The sequence below is a fragment of the Gossypium raimondii genome, chromosome 4 (genome assembly GCF_025698545.1).
Source record: "Gossypium raimondii isolate GPD5lz chromosome 4, ASM2569854v1, whole genome shotgun sequence".
In the NCBI taxonomy this organism is placed as follows: Eukaryota; Viridiplantae; Streptophyta; class Magnoliopsida; order Malvales; family Malvaceae; genus Gossypium; species Gossypium raimondii.
The window spans coordinates 18,192,153-18,213,683 of NC_068568.1; the positions used below are offsets into that span (position 1 = coordinate 18,192,153).

General features: G+C 34.7%; 1 protein-coding gene across 5 annotated transcripts; it reads right to left on the reverse strand.

Moving 5' to 3' along the window:
• Window positions 1-7,833: 7,833 nt before the first annotated feature.
• Window positions 7,834-20,969, reverse strand: LOC105767474 (probable 3-deoxy-D-manno-octulosonic acid transferase, mitochondrial). 5 transcript variants are annotated; one of them, XR_008195146.1, is made up of 14 exons: window positions 20,599-20,968; window positions 20,338-20,380; window positions 20,063-20,185; window positions 19,647-19,766; window positions 19,462-19,540; window positions 19,035-19,145; window positions 18,398-18,495; window positions 17,778-17,868; window positions 10,701-10,820; window positions 10,550-10,620; window positions 9,731-9,888; window positions 9,150-9,394; window positions 8,874-9,035; window positions 7,834-8,209 (listed from the first exon to the last, which is right to left on the reverse strand). XR_008195146.1 is itself a non-coding variant. In XM_012587026.2 (12 exons), the coding sequence occupies exons 1-12, from the start codon at window positions 20,898-20,900 to the stop codon at window positions 9,382-9,384; spliced, it is 1,329 nt and encodes a 442-aa protein (XP_012442480.1). In that variant the 5' UTR covers window positions 20,901-20,968; the 3' UTR covers window positions 8,530-9,381. The 5 variants fall into 5 exon arrangements, 2 of the variants coding, with proteins under 2 accessions (XP_012442480.1, XP_052485385.1); XR_008195144.1 differs by having other exon boundaries at window positions 8,874-9,394; XR_008195145.1 differs by having other exon boundaries at window positions 7,834-8,212; window positions 8,874-9,394.
• Window positions 20,970-21,531: the final 562 nt, after the last annotated feature.

The following is a 21,531-nucleotide window of genomic DNA, read 5'->3' on the forward strand; positions in this document are numbered from 1 at the left end:
TAACTCTCTTAGCACATTTATTTTCTTTTACCATTTCTCACGTAAAACTTGTTAAACATAGAGCCTTATATAAAACACCGGCATAAAGCCTGCTAGGCACAAAGCCAAATACATTTCACCGGCACAGAGCCTGCTAGGCATAGAGCCTGATACATTTCACCGGCACAGAGCCTGCTAGGCATAGAGCCTAATACATTTCACCGGCACAGAGCCTGCTAGGCATAAAGCCCGAACTTACAAAATTAGTCTTCACCTAATTCACATCTAAAGTAAATCGTTCTCGGAATATAAACAATTCACTATATTACATTCGGCCATAGCTTATGTAACTTCAAATAATTTATTTCAATGCATAACAAATATATCTATGCATTCGCCATAGTTTCTTTCATTTCTCTGCATAACAATTACATATACATTCAGCTATAGATTAATTCATTTCAATGTATAACAAATATATATATACATTCGCCATAACCTATGTAATTTCAAATAATTTATTTCAATGCATAACAAATATATATATGCATTCGCCATAGTTTAAATTATTTCTCTGCATAACAATTACATATACATTCAGCTATAGATTAATTCATTTCAATGTATAACAAATATATATATACATTCGGCCATAACCTATGTAATTTCAAATAATTTATTTCAATGCATAACAAATATATATACATTCGGCCATAGCTTAATTCATTTCTCTCAGATGTCGTCGACTGTTAATTCGGCTATTCGACCACTTTTGTCTTTCCCCGATCCAAATTCGACTTCTTTAATTCTTGATCAAATTTTTAGCTTCCAAACTGCCGAATGTTTAAAACACCAAAGGTGTTCTTTGTTCTTCAATTTTCGGCAAAACAAAGCCAAATGCATGGCCACTTTCATGTTTTATTTTATTTAATACATATAAATACCTAATTTACTATTTTAACCTTTATTTATTCATTTAAAATCCACTAACATTTGTCTATAATAGTCCACTCATAATTTATTTGGTATAATATCAACATAAGGACCCCACATTAGAAAAACCATAGCAATAAAATACTTTAACAATTAACTAGCCACTTTTGCATTTTACGCGATTAAGTCATTTTATCAAATTAAACACACAAATGGTCAAATTAATTTATGAAAATTTCACACAATCAAATTCAAATATCACAGACACAGAAAATAATACTAAATTTTTTTTTATTTTCAAACTCGGATTTGTGGTCCCAAAACCACTATTCCGATTAGGGTCAAAATCGGGCTGTTACAGATGATGAGAATAATGACCATAATGATGTCCATGATAAATGCCTTGTAGTCCGCCGAACCCTTAACATCCAAATGAGAGACGATTTTGATAATCACAGGACTAATAACTTCCATTCTAGGTGTTTTATAAAAGGTAACTTATGTTCACTTATTATTGATAGTGGGAGTTGTTCGAATGTAGTTAGCAGTTCTTTGGTGGATTCCTTAAAGTTACCTTGTACCGAGCACCCTAAGCCATATCACCTTCAGTGGCTTAATGAATGCTCGGAAGTTAAAGTTACAAAATAGGTCTTGATCACTTTTAAGCTCAGGAATTACGAGGATGAGGTATGGCGTGATGTGGTCCCAATGCATGCGACACACTTGCTCCTTGGACAGCCTTGGCAATTCGATCGTGATGTTACACACCAAGGCAAGCTCAATAGATACTCTCTTGTGTTTAAAGGCCGAAAATTCACTTTTGCTCCTTTAAATCCCAATAATGTATATAAAGATCAATTAAAAATGATGAAATTTTGTGAGGGGGTAAGGGAGAAAGGAAAAATAAAAAAGACAGAGAGGAAATAGGCTAGTAGTGAAAAAAGTCAAAATTTAAATGGCCCAAAGGTGAGTGAATCCTCAAGTGGTAAAACGAAAGTGAAAATTTTAATTGCAACGAAAAAAGATGTGCGGAGAGCCCTACTCAATAAACAGCCTTGTATCCTTGTGAGGTTTAGGCAAAACTATTTATCTCTATCGAACATTAATGAAAATTTGCCTAGTGTGTTTCAATGTCTTTTACAGGATTATGAGGATGTTTTTAGTGAGGCCCCTAAAGGTTTACCACCTTTACGTGGGATAGAACACTTCCATTGGCCACATATGAAGAAGGATGTCGAAAAGGTATGTTCTAAGTGCATTACATGTAAACAAGCAAAATCTAAGGTAATGCCTCACGGCCTTTACACTCCTTTGTCGATTCCTACTTCACCATGGGTAGACTTCTCCATGGATTTTATTCTAGGTTTGCCACGAACTAAGAAAAGAAGAGATAATATATTTGTTGTTGTTGACAGGTTTTCCAAGATGGCACATTTTATTCCTTGTCACAAAACAGATGATGCTACACATGTGGCAGACTTATTTTTTAAAGATGTGGTAAGACTTCATGGCATCCCTAAAACAATTGTTTCCGACAGAGATGTCAAATTCTTTAGCCACTTTTGGTAGGTATTGTGGGGTAAGCTTGGTACGAAATTACTGTATTCAACTACATGTCACCCCCAAACCGATGGCCAAACTGAGGTAGTCAATCAAATTTTAGGAGCCTTATTACAATCTGTTGTGGGAAAGAACATTAAAAATTGGGAAGAATGTTTGCCATTTGTTGAATTTGCATATAATAGATCTATTCATTCTACAACTGGCTATTCACCATTTGAACTTGTTTATGGTTTTAACCCACTAATAGTACTTGATCTTGCGCCATTACCACTAGAACATATTGTTAATTTAGATGGCGAACAGAAAGCTGAGTTGGTGAAATCCTTACACGAGAAGGCTAGGCAACGAATAGCGAAAACAAATGACATCAACACCAACAAAGCAAATAAGAGGCGCAAACGGGTTGTCTTTGAGCCCGGAGATTGGGTTTGGGTCCATATGAGGAAAGAACGATTTCCTACAAAAAGAAAGACCAAGTTGAACCCAAGAGGCGATGGGCCTTTCCAAGTACTCGAGCGGATCAATGATAATGCATACAAAATTGATCTACCCGGTGAGTACAATGTAAGTTCTACTTTCAATGTGGCTGACTTATCTCCATTTGATTTTTCAGATTCGAAGGGGGAATGATACGAGTCACAAAGGCCCAACTTAAGCTCAAGAACGTGATGGGCTCAAATTACCACAAGGCCCATAACGAGGTCAAAGGCCAGGCAAATGCGTACGAAATTAAATGGAACCGTTCAAGATTTCATTAGCAAGGCCTTAGATGCGTATACGAAGGAAAAAGAAAATCAAGGTTCACTTTCTTGTTTTCAAGAAAATCAAGAAACCGAATCTTGGTCCAATTTTACTGTTTTGAACGATTCCAAGAATCAAGAAAATCAAGATTTCAAATCTTGGAAATCTTGGTCCAAGAAACTGAATCTTGCAGCTAAGGCGCATTGGATCTCAGTTACGAGCATCAACGAACCAATTTTGGGAGAGAACGGATTACAAGCCCAAGTTCTTGAAGACAAGGCCCAATAAGATGTTCCAAGCCCAATCAAGAAATTTAAATTAAACTTAGTTGAAAATCAGGCCAAATTGTCAAAGTGGCCCAATTTGTAAAGTTATTCTTTAAGTACCTAGTTTTAATTTTTATACTTTATGATTTAATTCCTATGTAAAAATTCAGCCCAAGCAGCTCATTAAAAGACTTGGTCGAATTTCCCCTTTTAAATTATTAATTAGGTTTTTTTAGTTTCCTAGTAAGATTAGGAAAATAGTTAGAAAGCCTATAAATAGGCTTGGCCGGCCACCTTATGAAGATACTTTTGGAATAATACATTGAAATCAGATTTGTTTGTTGAGTGAAAATTCTCTTTGAGTTCTCCAAGAATTTTCTCTTGAGTTTTCTTTAGAAGGAGTTTTAACAATCTTTTTTATTGTGGGAGTCATCTTCAGCCTTCTTCTTGCCATTGTTCTACATTGGAGGGGAGATTAGAGCCGTTTGAAGGGAGTTGTGAAATCTTTTTTCGATTTCAAGGCTTCTTAGGACTTTTCTTTATTTTTCTTCTTTGTTCAATCTTCTTAATTTTTCTGCTTGTGTCGATTTCATTGACTAACTTGTTTAAACTCTCTTGTTGCGTTTCCAGCCCCTTTCAACCTTCAAGAAGCTGTTCGGCACCATCCTTGGACAACAAGAAACGTTTTTGATTCACAAATCCCCTCTTTCTTGCCGCCTAAACCCTAGATCTAATTCAAATTGATTTTGTGATCTGCTGAGTTTGAATTTAATTTGTTGTTTTTGGGTTCTTCTTTTCAGATTCGGCTGTTTGGAGTCTCTCTTGAATTCAATTCCGTGTTCTTGGCTACCAAGATTAGCTATTCATAAGTGTTTTTAATTCTTGGCTGATCTTTTAGCGTTTTGGGTATTTTTGTTTTAGATCTAATTGATTCTAAGTTAATTTTCTGTTTCGTTTCAGATCCGATTGTCTAAAGCTTTCTTAGGACTTTTCTCATGACTTGGCAACTCGATCTTGGTCCGCGCGCAACCCTCTATCATTAGGGCCTATTCTGTAGTGTTTTAAAAAAATACTTCTAGCTCCAAAAACACTTTTGAAAGAAAAGTTGTGCTAAACAAGCTGCTTTTGGCTAAAATTTTTAGCTTTGTAGAAGTGCTTTTGAAAAGCACTTCTAAAAAGTAGAAGCTAAAATTTTTAGTTTTTCCTCTCCCAAAAGCACTTTGAGTGCTTAATTACTTTTTCACCCCTCCAATAACATAGTGCTTTCCCTTTATTTTTTTGGTGCTTAATTACAAATGTGTTAAAATTATTAATTAAAATTAAAAAATATTTTTAAAATACTAATTACAAATATTTTATGGTTATATTTAAATATTTAAAATATAGTTTATATTCTAATTAAATTTTATAAATAATTAATATTTATTGCTTAAAAATATTTAAAATTTATATTTCATATATTAAAATATTAATAACAAGTTATAATAATTTTTTATATTTTTACTAAAATATAATAATATTAACTAATTTAAATATTATTTAAATGTATATTTGTTACTTGATAATAACATGTCTAAAATGGACATTTTATTTCTCAAAAGCACTTTTTGAGAGTAATGCTAAACACTCAAATTTAAACCAAACTTTTCAAAAGCACTTCTCAAAAGTACTTTTCTACGTCACTTTTCAAAAGCATTGCCAAACTAGCCCTTAGTATATATATAGCACTTTCCTTTTCTTTAAATTATTTTTATTTTATATAAAAAATTTAAGTTTTAATTTGATAAATTTTATAATATATATATATATTAAATTTGTATTCTTTTTGAATTTATATATTTTACGAATTAAATAATTATTTTTATAAAATTGACTCAAACAAATTAAATAATTGTAAAAATAATCCAAGAGCCATATCATGTACGAGAATGATTTGAAATCTACAGTGTCTGTCGATGTCGCCAGACACACCAATGGCACCACCACTCATCATTAGCCAATCATCGGCTTTTTAAAGCTAACAGTTTCTTTGGGTACCACCACTATATCTGGCGACACTCGTATGTATTTTTTAAAATACTTATATTTTTTACGGGCATTCACGGTGGAAAAAAATATTTTTTTTATTTTGGTGCCGTCACCACATTAGGCGACACAAGGTTTTTTTTTTTAAAAATTTGGTCTTACAATCGTATCAGGTGACACATTTGTTAGGTTTTAGAAAAATGATTTTTTTTAACCGTCAGTGTGCCAAGCAGCACCAATGATCATTTTAAAAATATATATTTTTTATAGTTAAAAAAAAACAAATCTTAAATATATTGAGTAAGAAGATAAAAAGCATTGTAAATAAAAAAAAAGTAAATATATAGGAAGTGAATGTAACGGCCAACGCGATAAAAACTAAAAAACAAGTAAAAAAGATTTAGGAACAAAAACTCCAACGATAAGAAAACAAAATGGAAAAGAGAGATATAACTATTTGCAATGAAGTGAAAACTTTGGAATATTCATTGAAAAAGAAAATTAGAAAACTCAAAAGTGCTGACAAAATTGATAAAGTGTTTAATATAAAAAAACATAATTAATGCAATTTCAATTATTACTCTCCCTACAACTTTTTTGGAAATTTCTTTCACTTTTCATTTTCGTTTCAGAAAACGACTTACCATTCCAACTTCTTTTCACAAAACTTTTAAAGATAAAAAACGGGTCCTTTTTTCCCTATCGTATCTTCTTCTTCTCTCTTTCAAGCTAAGTTTTTTTTTTTTTTGTAACTTCCTCAAGCTATGTCTTCGATCTTCATAACTTAACAAAATTACTTCAATCAAACCCAAAAGTAACCAAAGAAACCAAATCTAACCCCTTCATCTTCAATGGAAGACCTCCTTTTCCCCTTGGCTTTCCTTTATCTCTTTACCATTAATTCATGTCATTCGTTTACTCTCTTGCCTAGAAAATTTGAAACGAAAAAGCATTAATTTCTTTCAATACTCTTGTAAATAACTTTTTTACATATATATATATTTTTCCATTTTGTTTTCTTCTGCTACTTTTTACTGCATCCTGCTATTAGAGCTTTTGTTTTTAAGCTGGATTTTTTTACTTGTGTTTTGATTCTAGTAGTGTTTTTTTTTCTCTTCTCTTTCACTATATTTAAGATTTAAGATTTGCTTGCTTTCTTTAACTGTAAAAAAATATATTTTTTTAAAAACGGTCATCATATCACCTGACACACTAACAGCAAAAAAAAAATTATTATTTTTAAAACCTAACAACCGTGCAGCGGCAGGGCCAGGGCCAAATTAAAAAATAAAATAAAAACCGATGCTGCCTAACATGGCATCAGCACCAAAATAAAAAAATAAAAAAATTTCCACCGTGAATGCCCGGGAAAATATGGGTATTTTAGAAAATATGTATCGCTGAACACAACGGCACCCAAAAAATTTATTTTTTAAAAAGTCGATGATTAACTAATGAAGGGACAATGCCACCGTGATTCTGGTCCTGGATAATTTTCGTAGTTATTTAACTTGTTTGGATTTGTTTCGAAAAAAATCCAAAATATCATAAGTATTTTTTTTATGACATGACATATTCACATTGGTTGCATGTGCCACCTATTTTTTTTAACACCAACTTTTTGAATAAAAAATGATATACAAAAATGGGAGAAGAAAATTTAAATACCAAACTGAGAAAATAAGTACAGTTTAAGAGCAAAATACATTTGATTATTTTCTTGTATTGTATCCAAAAAACTTCAGACTCTTTTAACATCTCAGGCTCATATGTTTGTACATACAAAATACTCAAAGATTTGTTGTGAAGGCCGATGTAATTAAAAGAAATGGTTGCAATTACATTCTCCAAACAAGGGTGTAATCATTTGCATTATTTATGACAGGCAACCAAACGTAGAGACAGATATAAGACATGTCGATAAGGAGAAACACTTCCCATTCAAACAAACTACACTTCCACCTTCTAACATATAGGATAAGAGAGCAGAGAAAACAGTTTACAAGCAATGCTGGTATATGTTTCGCCTAACTTACTGTTTCATAGTAAACATGTGACCAACACTTTATCTTTGGTGTATGCAACTAAAAACATAACTACATGTCTACATCCTGTATAAAGAGAACTCCATTCATTTATACCTTTGTATCTTATTGCAAGTAAATATGTTCATGCAGGTTTTCAAGCTACGTTACTCGAACTCGGGTGTGAGTTTGGATATGGGTTTTTAAAAAGTATTCCTATGTATTTGGAGGACTCAAAGGGTTATATTCTCATTACCATGTATGAACATGTCTAGAATCTAGATATAGATGGGGGACATGGGTGCTTTAAAAACAAATTGAAGAGTCTATAATTCAAGTGTTTTCTGTTGTCTGTTAGTTGTCTTAATCCTCAACAGATAGCCATAGGAATAAAAAGGAAAAGAACAAAGGAATAAAGCACCGTATACTCACATGTTGGTGATCTCCCTGTAGACATACATAGTAAAGACAGGAACCTTACATGCTAGCTAATGAATCTCAAGAAGCCCACTCCATGCTCACAATATAACAACTTACGAACATAGCACCTGGAAACCCTTTCATGAGTAAATGATCTAAAGGATCATCTCCTGCATGATTTCTTACTATCTTCAATTCAACATGACAATGCACCTTGTCACAGCTCTGCTCATCTTCATCACCAAGAGCTACTGATACCTACTAAGAACAATGCAAGATCGAACAATACATTACTGTTTCAATTAAAAAAGGATCATATCTGGTGGTATGATCTAGATTATATCCTAGCTACAGGGAGAAAGGTACTCTTTTTTTTTTTGGTTATTTTTCAATAATTCAAACAACAAATATAGACATGACACTAAAGCCTTGTATAAATCACATGCTAATCAGATTAATTTTTCCACAATCACTAACTGCTAATGTTACCAAACAGAATATTACTTGGAGTTGTAGACCCAACATTTTTTTACCTAGATGGTAGTAAAATGCAATTTGGCCAAAATTTGGCAGCAATATACACAACACTTGCTTTGTGATAAATATATGAAACTAACATTGGGACATAAACAGTACGTAGCAAGGTACTGATTACATCATTCTACAGTTTTAAAGGAAGGCCAAGCATGACAGAAGAGCCTCAAGACCTAACATTTACTACCAAATCAAGACAATCTTGATACTGTATAAATCAAATCACAGTTCAACTTGTTGAAACACCTAGCCATACCTTTAGCTAATTACTAACAGAATTGAAGGTTCCTTTTGTTTTGCAGGTTGTTATATGTAAGTATATGCTACCAAGAGTCTGGGTTAGACGTATATACAGAGAACCAATTTTCAAGGAAAAAGAAAACTCAACCTCATATCATGGCTCCTTCAACAGATTATTCTGAAACTGATGTCTGTAACATTATGAGACTCAAATGGCTATCCTTCATGTGGCGAAAACTTGTTGGATCCAGTGAGAAGAAACTACCCAGGTATGTCCCCCCTGGTCACTTAGCTGTTACCGTTGGGGAAGCTGGTAGGAGGTTTGTCATAAAGGCAGATTACTTGAATCAACCAGTTTTTCGTCACCTGCTAGATAAAGTATATGAAGAACATAGTCCAAATAAAGATGGCCCCCTGGCTATACCTTGTGATGAGTGTCTGTTCAGAGATATTATTCATTCGTTGGATGGTGGGTGGTTTGGATGTCTGTCTATTAGCTAAGCACGTTAACAACAAAGACCTCAGTATAAGCTCATGGAAGACATGAGTTCATATTTTCATGGTTCCACGTAACAAAAGTGTGCTAGACTGGTGCAAACAGCTGCAAAGACTGGGTGCAACAGTTGAAGCAGATGCCAAATCTCTATGAAATGTCATCAACATTTATTCCTGTTAAATTAATGATGCAAATAGAATTATATTCTTACCACAGAATGATAACTTATTGGTTAATGAGCTATTTATGACAAAACAAGTAGCTGCTATTCAAACCGTATGCACATATGTTTTATTCATAACACACAGGTCTTTTAGAGGTATTTAGGATCAATTCAATGTTATCTAGGGGAAAAAAAGTTAATTTCCGATTAATTTTGCATGAGAAAGCAAATGATAATAACAAAATGAGATTCAATGCCTTGATGTGCTGCGGTGTCAGAGTTGATGAATGCTTCAAACTTATAACTGTTGCATCAGTCTTGAATTATTTTCTAAAAGATTACTTGCCTCAACAAATGGAAATTCAGTACATCCCAAGCACTGGAAACAACAGCACTTGATAAAGCATGGAAGGCTTCTTTTGCAGCCTTCTGTCGTGATTCTAGAATCTTTGCATCGGCAAAGAGCTCCATTAGAACCTTTTCCAGCTCTAGCTTACCTGACACCTGCAGACCAATTAAAATAAAATCTTTAGCATTTGACACAGAAAATATGCATTGTTAATGTCAATATCTTAGATAATTTACCTAAAGGCCTAACAAGAACATGTTGCCAAAAAAGGCGGCAGTAATTGAATGAAATTTCAAACAAAATGAAAAAAATTTAACACGGTATCTTCCCTAAAACATCTCAGTTCAAATTAAGCTGATTTAAGACAAAAGCAAATTCCAAGAGTATCATCTGCCAATCAAGACTGACACACGATTTACTCATAAACATCTGGGAGAAATAACCTCGAAATAAGTACTTACAACCCTAGAAGATACAGAGAAATCAGCTTACTAAACCAATGAGATTTAGGACTAGATGGACTGAAACAAAGATGAATCCAAAAGGTGCTACGTAATAGCTTGGTGATAACCACACCATTCCACCACCTAAAAGGAGGTCCAGAATTTGAATGTCCCTTTCTACCAATACAACATTACAAAAAGGATTAATCAAATAAACATATTTTTCTTTAATACATACTAAATGCTGAAGTACAATAATCATATACCATATTGTTGCCAACAGAGGTTATCATCTCCACAAAATCAATACAGAAAGAGTCTTAATAAGAGATCACTCTGGGAGAAAAAAGGAACATTTAAGTTGAAAAGATACCTGCATTACTGACAAAGGATTTAATTGCTGCATTTCTCTGACCATATGTGAGAAATGCCCAACATGGTGACCTGAAATTATCACAAAATAAAACCCTTGAGAAGGGTGCACAAGGCCAATGAAAAATTTTGGAGCATGATACAAATTTTACCAGTCAAAACAGCACAGCCAGCTGCTGCTGCTTCTGATATGTTATGGCCAGCTAACCCAGGGAAGAAAGAACCTCCAATTACAGCTATTGGGGTCAACTTATACAACTGCCTCAATTCACCTGCAATACAGAATAACATTATGAAACAGATTTTGCCAAAGAAATTCAAATAGTTTAAGAACAACATTGCTTGATGGAAATCTATTCAAAGTTATTTTACTTGCATAGGAAGTGAAATGGAAGTTAAGCTTCTAAGTCCAAGAATATCAATGGGTTCAAGAAACTTTCCTTTTTTATTCCTTGTAATGCAAGCCCAGTTGTGCTTTTTTGTTTCTTTCCTAAACTATTTCTGAAGGTTTCCACAAGTCCCAAGGATTCCAACACCAGTCAAGTGACGAGCAAATTTAAATTACAACTACCTCCAAAGAAAGGGCTGAAGTTTATCAAACTATTTCAAGCAGACATATCTGTATATTCCCCAATTTGATCTTGTATGCTTAACAACTTTCTTCTATTTAAGTTCAGTTAACTCTATACCGCAGCCTATAGTTGTTCTCATTTCTACTATGTTCTTTCTATCTTCTTACACTTAAATCAGATTGCATATATGGTTCATTGTTTACCAAATAGCATCTCACTAAAAGGAAACAATAAACAACACAAATCAAAGGCAGGGAAGTTGGTCTTGTTGCAAAGAGACCATCCATGCATTGACGAACCCAAATCACAAACTTGCGAACTCTCCAAATCTGCGAGCTCTACAAAACTACAAGGTCGCTAAAGGTATGAGCTCTGTCAGGCGAACCCATACCTGCGAGCTCCTTACTCTGCAAGTTGCCAACTTACCAACTTGCACTGAAATAGTAATGATTTTTTATGAGATGTTTTAATTGCTGATTAGACTGAAATCAGCCAATGAAGAAGCAAGTTGAATTAATCAAGTTCCAAGATTAGTCAACTTGTAATTATTTTATTATTATCAGCTTATTTAAGCATAATTGTTCTTGTAAACTTTGAATTTGTATTTTTCAAGTAATGAAATAGTTTACCACAAGTTGGTTTTCTCCATTTTTTGCTTCTGTTTCAGTCATTTCTTCATCAAATATCCAACAATTAGTATTTAGAGCCCCTTATCTTTAAAGTCCTATTTTCATAAAAATATCTTTAGTAAGCTTTACACCACCACCACCCCTATTTTCACAGGATAAAACTACCATATTTGGGTAGTAAAATGAAAATCTATCTTCAAGCCTTTGATCTTTGGGATGTCGTGAATGCTGAAATAGAACCACTAGTGTTGAGATCAAATCCTACACTAGCTCAAATGAAACAACACAGTAAACAATGTGCCAAAAAACACAAGGCGATGTCTTGCCTACAAAACGGTGTTTAAGACATGATCTTTACAAGAATCGTGGTCTATGATTCTCCTAAACAAGCTTGGGATAAGCTCAATGAGGAGTTCCAAGATCCGCAGAAGACAAGGCAACAATAGATGATAAATCTCAGACGATATTTTGAAAACCTCAAGATGAAAGAAGCTGAGACTGTGAAGCAATATTCAGATCGAATCATGGTAGTTGTGAAATAGATAAGACTGTTAAGGGACCAGTTTGCAGATAGTCGCCTAGTTGAGAAGGTGATTACCACACTTCCTAAGAGATACGAATCAAAGATATCCTCACTGGAAGATTCAAAGGATCTATCAACCATCTCACTCTCAAAACTAATCAATACTCTGTATGCTGTAGAACAAATAACGACAAGTAGAGAGGAAGGGCACGTTGAAAGAACTTTTCAAGCCAGAAACAGAGAAGCTACAAGCTCCTCAAGTCATAAAGGAAAAAAGAGTTGGTCAAATAAGGAGAAGTCAAAGAAAGATAGTGAAAAGAAACATTATCCACCGTGTTCACACTGCAAGAAGTTGGGTTATCCTGAAAAATTCTGTTAGTTCAGGCCTAATGACCAATGGAAAAACTGCAAACAATTTGGCCATGAAAAAAGGGTGTGCAAGAATAAGGGGCACGCACAACAGCAAAACACTCAAGCACAAACTGCAGAAATAAGTAAAAGAGAACTGATGTTTGCAGCCTCATGTGAAGCACAGCTTTCGAAATTCTGCGAACCCCCTTGCGAAGTCCAATTTGTGGCATCATGCGAACCCTCCAACAAAGAAAGAAAAAACTGGTTGGTTGACAGTGGTTGTACAAGTCATATGACTGTAGATACGATAATCTTCAAAAGCATTGACAAAAGGTTCAACTCCAAGGTGAAAGTTGGAAATGGCCAATACATTGAAGCAGTAAGAAAATGAGATGTTCTGATTAAAACTCCATCAGGTACTAAACTTGTCATAGATGTTCTTTTAGTTCTTGACATATATCAAAATCTGCTGAGTGTAGGTCAATTGCTTGAGAAAAAATATTCAGTGGTATTCAAAGGCAACAAAAGAACTCAGTAACTTCAGTAGCATATACCAACTCGTTGGATGAAACCAAGTTATGGTATAGAAGAATGGGACATGTTGACTACAAATTCTTAAGTCAAATGTTCAAGAATAACCTAGTTGAAAATTTATCAAATATGGTTGATCATGAACATGTATGCAATGTGTGCTAGCTTGGTAAATAGGTGAGGTCTCCATTTCCTGCGAACACAACATGGCGAGCCACTGAAAAATTGCACTTAGTACATACTAACAGTTGCGAACCCATGAAAACAAGTTCGCCAAATGAAAATAGGTACTTTGTGTTGTTTATTGATGACAATACAAAGTTCTGTTGGGTGTACTTCATAAAGAACAAGTCCGAGGTGGCTGAAATGTTCTTCAAATTTAAAGCCATAGTTGAGAACCAAAGTGACTGCAAACTCAAAATGATAAGATCGGGCAGAATACACCTCAAAGAAGCTTGAAAAATTTTGCGAGGAGTCTGGTGCCCATCAATTGAGCGATGTGTATACTCCACAACAGAATGGAATAAGTGAAAGAAAAAATAAAACTATAATGAACATGGCTTGCTTTTTGCTGTTTGAAAGTAAACTACCAAACTATTTTTGGGCAGAGGCATTAAACACTACTATTTACTTGCTAAATAGACTACCTACTAAAGTTGTCAAAGGGAAGACACCATTCGAGGTCTAACATTGTTTTAAACCTTCTATTTTTGTTAGCGTTTTGGAGCAGAGGAAGAAAACAGAGAAACACAGAACAATAAAGCAAGATGCAAGGGAACTTATGGCTTTTAGCTCATTTTTCTCATTTAAAAAAAAAAACAATACATTTATAGCCAAATATATCACCAAATACTACCTACTACCACTAATCATACTTTGAAATAAATAAAACTTAACTTGCACATAAGCTGATTATGTCAATCAACACCTAAAAACATCAAAACAATACTAACTTAGTTCATTTTCAACTAAGTAACGTAACAAAGTAACTAAACAACCTTGCTGTTACAGCAAACATACGTGCTACAGCATGTTTATAAGCTGCATGCACTTCAACCAAAAATATCATAGCAACATGGTTGGCCAATTTTCAACACTCCTCCTTGGACTCCATGTTGCGAATACAAATCATTCAACAATTTTTAAGCTTAGCAGCAACAAGATGCTTTGTTTCAAGCTGGCCCTGCTCAAGCACTTCATTTTCAACCTTGGCCTCATACTCAACCAAACCTGACTCACACACTTGACCATACCAGCCTTTTGTGCCAAAGATTTGTTCTTCAAATGGAGTGTTATCCTCCTTTACAGCCTTGGTTGACAAAACATCTTGTCTTGTTCCGTTGTTCATTACAATCCTATTTCTTCTTGCACATACAGTTCGCGAGTATAGTTTGCTTGCCTTCAGTCTGCCATTTTGGCTTGCACCCACTCGGGTTTGCATTTAGACTGTTTGCCTCTTCGGCTTACAATTCGACAGACTCACACTTTGGCAGGCTTGCACTTTTGATAGACTCACACTTTGACTTACTATCTTCAACAGGCTCGCAACTTTACAGGGCACGCACATTTTGCAGAGCTCGCATTTTTTGCTTTCAAGCATGCCACTTGCACTTTGGACAGCTCGCATACTTCCCTTGACTCCTCCTTCAGCTTATCCAAGCTTGTTTAGGAGTCTCCAGGGTTGAGTTGTTGTTGTCTTCTCTACAAGCAATCTTAAATGACATGCTCTGGCAGCTTCTTTCTTTTTAATAAGCAATGAAAGCAAAAATTAATACAAAAACATACCATTTGTTGAGCAGCCTTTCAAAGATCATAAAAACTCCGATACCAATTGTTGGCATTTTGGAGGAGCAGGGAAAGAAAATAGAGAACATAGAACAATGAAGCAAGATGAAAGAAATATTTTTACTTGCTCATAGATGTGTAGCAAGGGAGCTTATGACTTTTAGCTCATTTTTCTCATTTTTCAATTAGAACAATACATTTATTGCCGAATACTACCAACTACCACTAATCATATTTTGAAACAAGTAAAACTTAACTTGCACACAAACTGATTATATCAATCAGCACCTAAAAAATTAAAACAATACCAACTTATTTCATTTTCAACAAAGTAACTTAACAAAGTAACTAAACAACAACCTTGTTGTTACAACAAGCATACGTGTTAAAGCATGTTTACAAGCTGCATGCACTTCAACCAAAAATATCAGAGCAATATGGTTGGTCAATTTTCAACAATTTCACACTCAAGATTATATGGTTGTACCTGTTTTGTTCATGTTCGAGGAGAGAAAAGAAACAAGCTGGACAGTAAATCGCAGTCAAGGATATTTGTTGGATATTCCAGTGTTAAAAAATGATATAGAATCTATAATCCTTTCACCAAGAAAGTGATCATAAGCAGAGATGTGAAGTTTGATGAAAGAAAAATATGAAATTGGACTGTAACAAAGGAAGAGATGTGCAAACAGGGGAGTCCAAAACTTAATCAGCGAGCCACTAGAGACCAAACTAAAAATGATGCAATCGATGAACAACCAGTGCGATGATCCAAGTCCATCACTAAAATCTATCAATGATGTACTCTGGCGAAGCTAAAACCAGTCACTTTTGAAGAAGCTACTCAAGAAGTTGAATGGTGAACAGCTATGAAAGATGAAATCACCATGATCAACAAAAATAAAACATGGGAGCTTGTGGATAGACCGGTTCGCAAAAAAGTGATTGGAATTAAATTGGTGTTTAGAACCAAGATGAATTCTGATGGATCAATCAACAGATATAAAACGAGGTTGGCTGCGAAAGGATTTAGCCAGCAATATGGAGAGGACTTTATTGAAACTTTTGCCCCTGTTACGAGGTTAGAAACTATAAGGCTGCTAATAACTCTTGCAACTCAAAAGGGTTGGAGGATACATCAAATGGATGTAAAGTCAACCTTCCTAAATGAGTTTTTGAAGGAAGAAATTTATGTCGAGCACCCTCAAGGATGAACAAATTGAACAAAGCACTGTATGACTTGAAGCAAGCACCAAGGGCGTGGTATGAAAGAATTGATAATCATCTAGTAGAGATGGGTTTTGAAAGAAGCATCAGCAAACCCACATTATATGTTGATGATTTACTTGTGATTGGCAGCAACAGTGAACTGGTGATTATATTCAAAGACCAGATGCAAGAGAAGTTTGAAATGTCAAACTTAGGTGAAATGCCATACTTTCTCGATAGGTAAATCAAGCTCACAATACAATTTTTATAAACCAAAAGGGGTTCAAGATGAAAACCCTGCGAAGATATAGCATGGAGAATTGTAAACTTGCAAGCATCCCTATCGCTCAAGGTGAGAAGCTTGCCAGTAATGAATATGATGAAAAGGTTGACGAAACAAGCTATAGAAGCTTGGTGGGATGTCTGTTTTACTTGACAGCATCCAAACCTGACATAATATTTATTGTAAGTCTATTGTCAAAATACATGCATTGTTGCAATATGAACCACTACAAAGTAGCAAAAAGGGTTCTACGATACATAAAAGGAACTCTTAGCCATGGAGTGAAGTTTGTAAAGACTGAAAAGGTCAAACTACTTGGGTATTCAGACAGTGATTGGGTTGGGTCTATTAAAGACATGGAGACCACCTCAGGTTATTTCTTTACTCTAGGACCGAGCGTGTTCTGTTGGAACTCGAAGAAGCAAGAAACAGTGGCGCAATCAACTGTTGAAGTTGAATATGTTGCAACTACAGCAGCTGTGAATCAAGCTATTTGGTTAAAAAAACTGCTAAATGATTTGAATTTAAAACAAGAAGCAACAGAGATTAGGTGTGATAATTTGTTGTTGCAATTGCAAAAAAACCAATGTTCCATGAAAGAACAAAACACTTCAAAATCTAGTATTACTTTGTGAGAGAAGTGGAACAAGCCAATGAAGTAACCTTGGTTCATTGCAATTCACAATATCAGTTGTCTAACATTCTAACAAAACACCTTGGGGAGATGAAGTTTGAAATTTTACATTATGATATTGGGGTTCGCAACATGGAGACCAAGGAGGAGTGTTGCGAAGTGACCATCCATGCATTGGCGAACCCTAATCACAAACCTGCAAACTCTCCAAATGTGCGAGCTCACCAAGACTGCGAGCTCACCAAAACTACGAGGTCGCTAAAGGTATGAGCTCTGTCAAGCGAACCCATACCTGCGAGCTCGTTACTCTGCAAGTTGCCAACTTGCACTAAAACAATAATGATTTTTTATGAGATGTGTTGGTTGCTGATTAGACTGAAATCAGTCAATGAAGAAGCAAGTTGAATTAATCAAGTTCCAAGATTAGTCAAGTTGTAATTATTTTATTAGTATCACCTTATTTAAGCACAATTGTTCTTGTAAACTTTGAATATGTATTTTCAAGTAATGAAATAGTTTATTACAAGTTGATTTTCTCCATTTTTTGCTTCTGTTTCAATCATTTCTTCATCAAATATCCAACAGGTCTGATATTTAATAACATTAACTAAATACCTACAAAAGCTCATATTAAAAATCTAATAAGAATTTTGACTAAAGATTAACTAGAGAAAAGTCAAGGAAAAATGAAAAGGAACAAGATGCTCTATACCAAGTGTATCCACCAAATATATGCTTATTCCTGGAATAAGTTCTTCATGTTGAGACCTCAAAGCTACATTTTGCCCTCCTTTCTGCAATTCCTGCTTTATAAAAGTAAGGTTTTGAAATAATTCTAAGAAAATGTAAAGCCAATATAAATTAAAGATACCATGCAACAAAAACATTTTTTCTCAATCAAAGGGAAGCTAATTCCTATCTTATTAAATAATGACTTCATGATTATGAAGAACATGGACATTTTAATGGTAAAAGGAATTCAATTTCAGTAACACCTAATGAAAATGAATGATATAGAGGTAGAAGCACGTTGAAGATGATAAATAAAGTACATTATCATAAGAGGATGACTTTGACGAAGAGGAATCAAGTTGTATTGCCCATAAATTAAAATCAAGGGTCATAAACTTCACAGTATAGTATTCGAAGGATAATAATTCCCCTAATAACTTGTAAATAGCAGTTATCATCTGATATAAAGTATGTAACATTAGTTAGTCAAATGAGAGGGAGTAAGGAGTGTAAAAGGAAAGAGATCAAAATTCAAGCACATAGTAGATCGACTAGTTTTATTGAATGGAAAAATAAAACTGGTGTGCAGCAGAATCATACTTCAGCAATCTCTTGTCCATGTTGTGGATGCCGAGGAACAATAATGGTGACAATGTCTGGGTGAGTTTGCACAAGAACGTTGTGAACTCCCATTATTACTGCAGAAAATGTCTGTTAGTGCTTTGTCCAAGAAAAGCATAACTCACAGCATGTGGATTTTCACTCCAACTGATAAAGAATTGCAATGATCCTGGGAGTTTAAGCTATAAAATGAACCCATAATCACCAGAAGAAAAATTAACCAAATGCAAAATGACCGTGCTTCATTAAACTATCCAAGTGAATGCACTAAATTAACCACAGAAGCCATGGTCATCCAACAAGTGACCAAAGTAAACATGAAAATAACATGTTACATGGAGGAATTATGTGATTTTAATGAAAGCCAATGGCCAATGAAAAATGAGGGTAGCCACAGACTGATAAGACATAAAGTAAACCATTGTTATCTTGGTGGCAGTTCCATAGCAGCTTCAGAACTAATCATCCAAAAATTGATATGGCATGCTAATCTTGCAAAACAACTCAATTAATATGGTAACATACAAATGGTTAAGGTCTTGCGTAAAATTATAATGCAAATGACAACCTAGAACAAGGCAATCATGGTAGAGTTACAAGAGTAGCAAGAACTAACTTTCTTCTTCACCACGGTGAATTGAAGCAGCCATCCAAACCTGTTTTTGGGAAAGCTGTTTTTGCAGATATTCTATATGTCTGGTATCTTTTTGTTCATACTCATCCACCGCTGAATAGAAGGAATGGTAGCATATCAGGACAGATCATAATGATTTCTTAAGAACTTACCAATATATTATCTGACAAAAAATGAGGGATATTTATACAAGGAAACTAGAAAGTAATAACTGAGTGGAAGGAGGCATTGCAGTGATCATTAAATTATTCTTTTCATGTTCTAATTATAAATAAAGAACAGCACAAACGATTGACAATTTAACAATGCAAAACAAATGTAGTCTATCGTACCACTTTGTGTTCAGTATAAGAGCAGAACTGCATATGAATAAAAAATTATATTTGAAGAGAACATATTATCAGCATACCGTATTTTAGATCACCAGAAAATTTTATGCTAAAAGGTGGAGCTTGCAGAAGCTGAAAATGAATTGCCTGGACAGAGCTCTGTGGCAAGCAACAAAGAATTTCTGAAGTAAAAAAGGTACCAATTTGAGCAATGACATGACAAAGAAAGACAGAATGAAGCATCTAAAGATAATGAATTACATACCAATGGGGCAATCAGAGAAAATTTGGACAATAAAAGAGATATTAATGGAAACAGCACGGGTCTTGACCAATGTCTAAAGGACTTTGCAGACAATCGAGCATTTAATAATGCCAGACCAATCTGAAATAAATAAATAAAATTCATACGTTATAAAAGATTAAAAGACCTGAAACATAATAAAACACCATAAAAGTAAAACTGAATATCATATAATAGAGTAGACAAACGGTGTAGACTTCATAACGTGTGCCGAAAATTCATCCTTTTTTCTCAAGATCATTCAGCAAATGTATAGGAATTAAAAGAAAAAAATCAGACACGTAGCTGAACAAACCAATGGCGTACTTTCTGTTCCCTCAAAGGGTCCAAAATGAAGTGATATACATACATGCATAGCAAAGTAGGAAACAACTTACTCCACATTTGGAAGCACCAATAATAAGGTTCGGCCATAGTTCACTCTCCATTATTACAATCCAATTTGGCTTCCAATACCCAAGGAAAGCATCCATGGCAGCAGGTGTATCAATTGGAGCAAACTGTTACAAAGTTCTAAAGTTTCACTACATATGTATATAAGAAAAAATGAAAACATAATTCATAACTTAAGTGAGTTGAATGCATCAGGACCAATCTTCCAAGTTTCAAATTCCAAGTAAATCAAACATTAGTTGTATGTTAGGTAACTAACCTGATAGATAACATTAGCTGGAAGTCTATCTTTCAGCACTTCACTGCAAAAAGAAAGATAAACTAAAATGGCATACACAGTTTTTATCTGTAAATTAACTAAAGGATCAAATTACAGCTATTACTATTTATAATTTAAAAACGAATTGAAGATTTTCCGACGATCTTAACACATTTAACTAGATAACCTTAAGCGCTCGTAACAAGATTAATTAAAAAAAAGAAAAAAAAAACAGAAACGAAATTTAAAGCGACGTCTTACAATGCGGAAAGTGTCGTCGTTGTCATCAAAATGTGGACATCAGGTCTCCGTTGACTACAAAATTTAATGACAGGAATGGCGGCCATTCCTTCTCCTAAAGAGACGGCGTGGAACCAGAGAAGTGGGCCGGAGGAGGGACGGCGGAGGGAAGGCCGACCTAAGCGTTCGCGCCACCTGATAGGGTGCTCCAGGCCTCGGAGCTTGCGCCAGTGTAAGTGAAGGTGCAGCAAGGGTGATAGACCGTAGGTTAAAGCTCTGTAGATTTTGTAAACTATCTCTCCCTTTGCCATTGGTCCCGTCATCGCCGTTTTAATTTTGGATTATGCTTTGTTTTGGGACCGCTCTATCTCCATTTTGTTTTTAAAAGGTTAGTTTGTTTAGTCGGGTTATTATGGGAGCAAAATTCGATTCACTCCAAAAATAAGAGAAATTTTAAATTTTATGAATTGAGTTTTAATTTAATTTAATTTTTAAATTCAAATAATTAGAATATTAAATTGTAATATTTTATATGTTTATTCTAAATCTCCAAATCTTTTTATTTTTTCTCAATCATTTATTCCCTCTCATCCCATCCCCCCAATTTAAATTTTACTCTTCCCCTACTTTTATTTTAGGGCAAAATATAAAAAAAGCCATTTTTTTAATTTATCGAAATGGGCCCAGTATTTTATTATTTACCAGAATGGGCCCTTTTCCCTAAATCGCGTCCACGTCAACGCGATGTCAGGGAACGTGCCAAGAAATCGCGTCCACATCAGCGCACTTTGCTGACATGGCAACAAATCGCGTCCTCTAAAGCGTGATTTGTGTCCACGTCAGCAAAGCGCGCTGACATGGACGCGATTTCCTAGCACGTAGCGCCCCTAGGGACGCGATTTCGCCGTGTTTCCCACCCTAGGGTTTTTAGGGTTTTTAGAGAAAAAAGTAAAT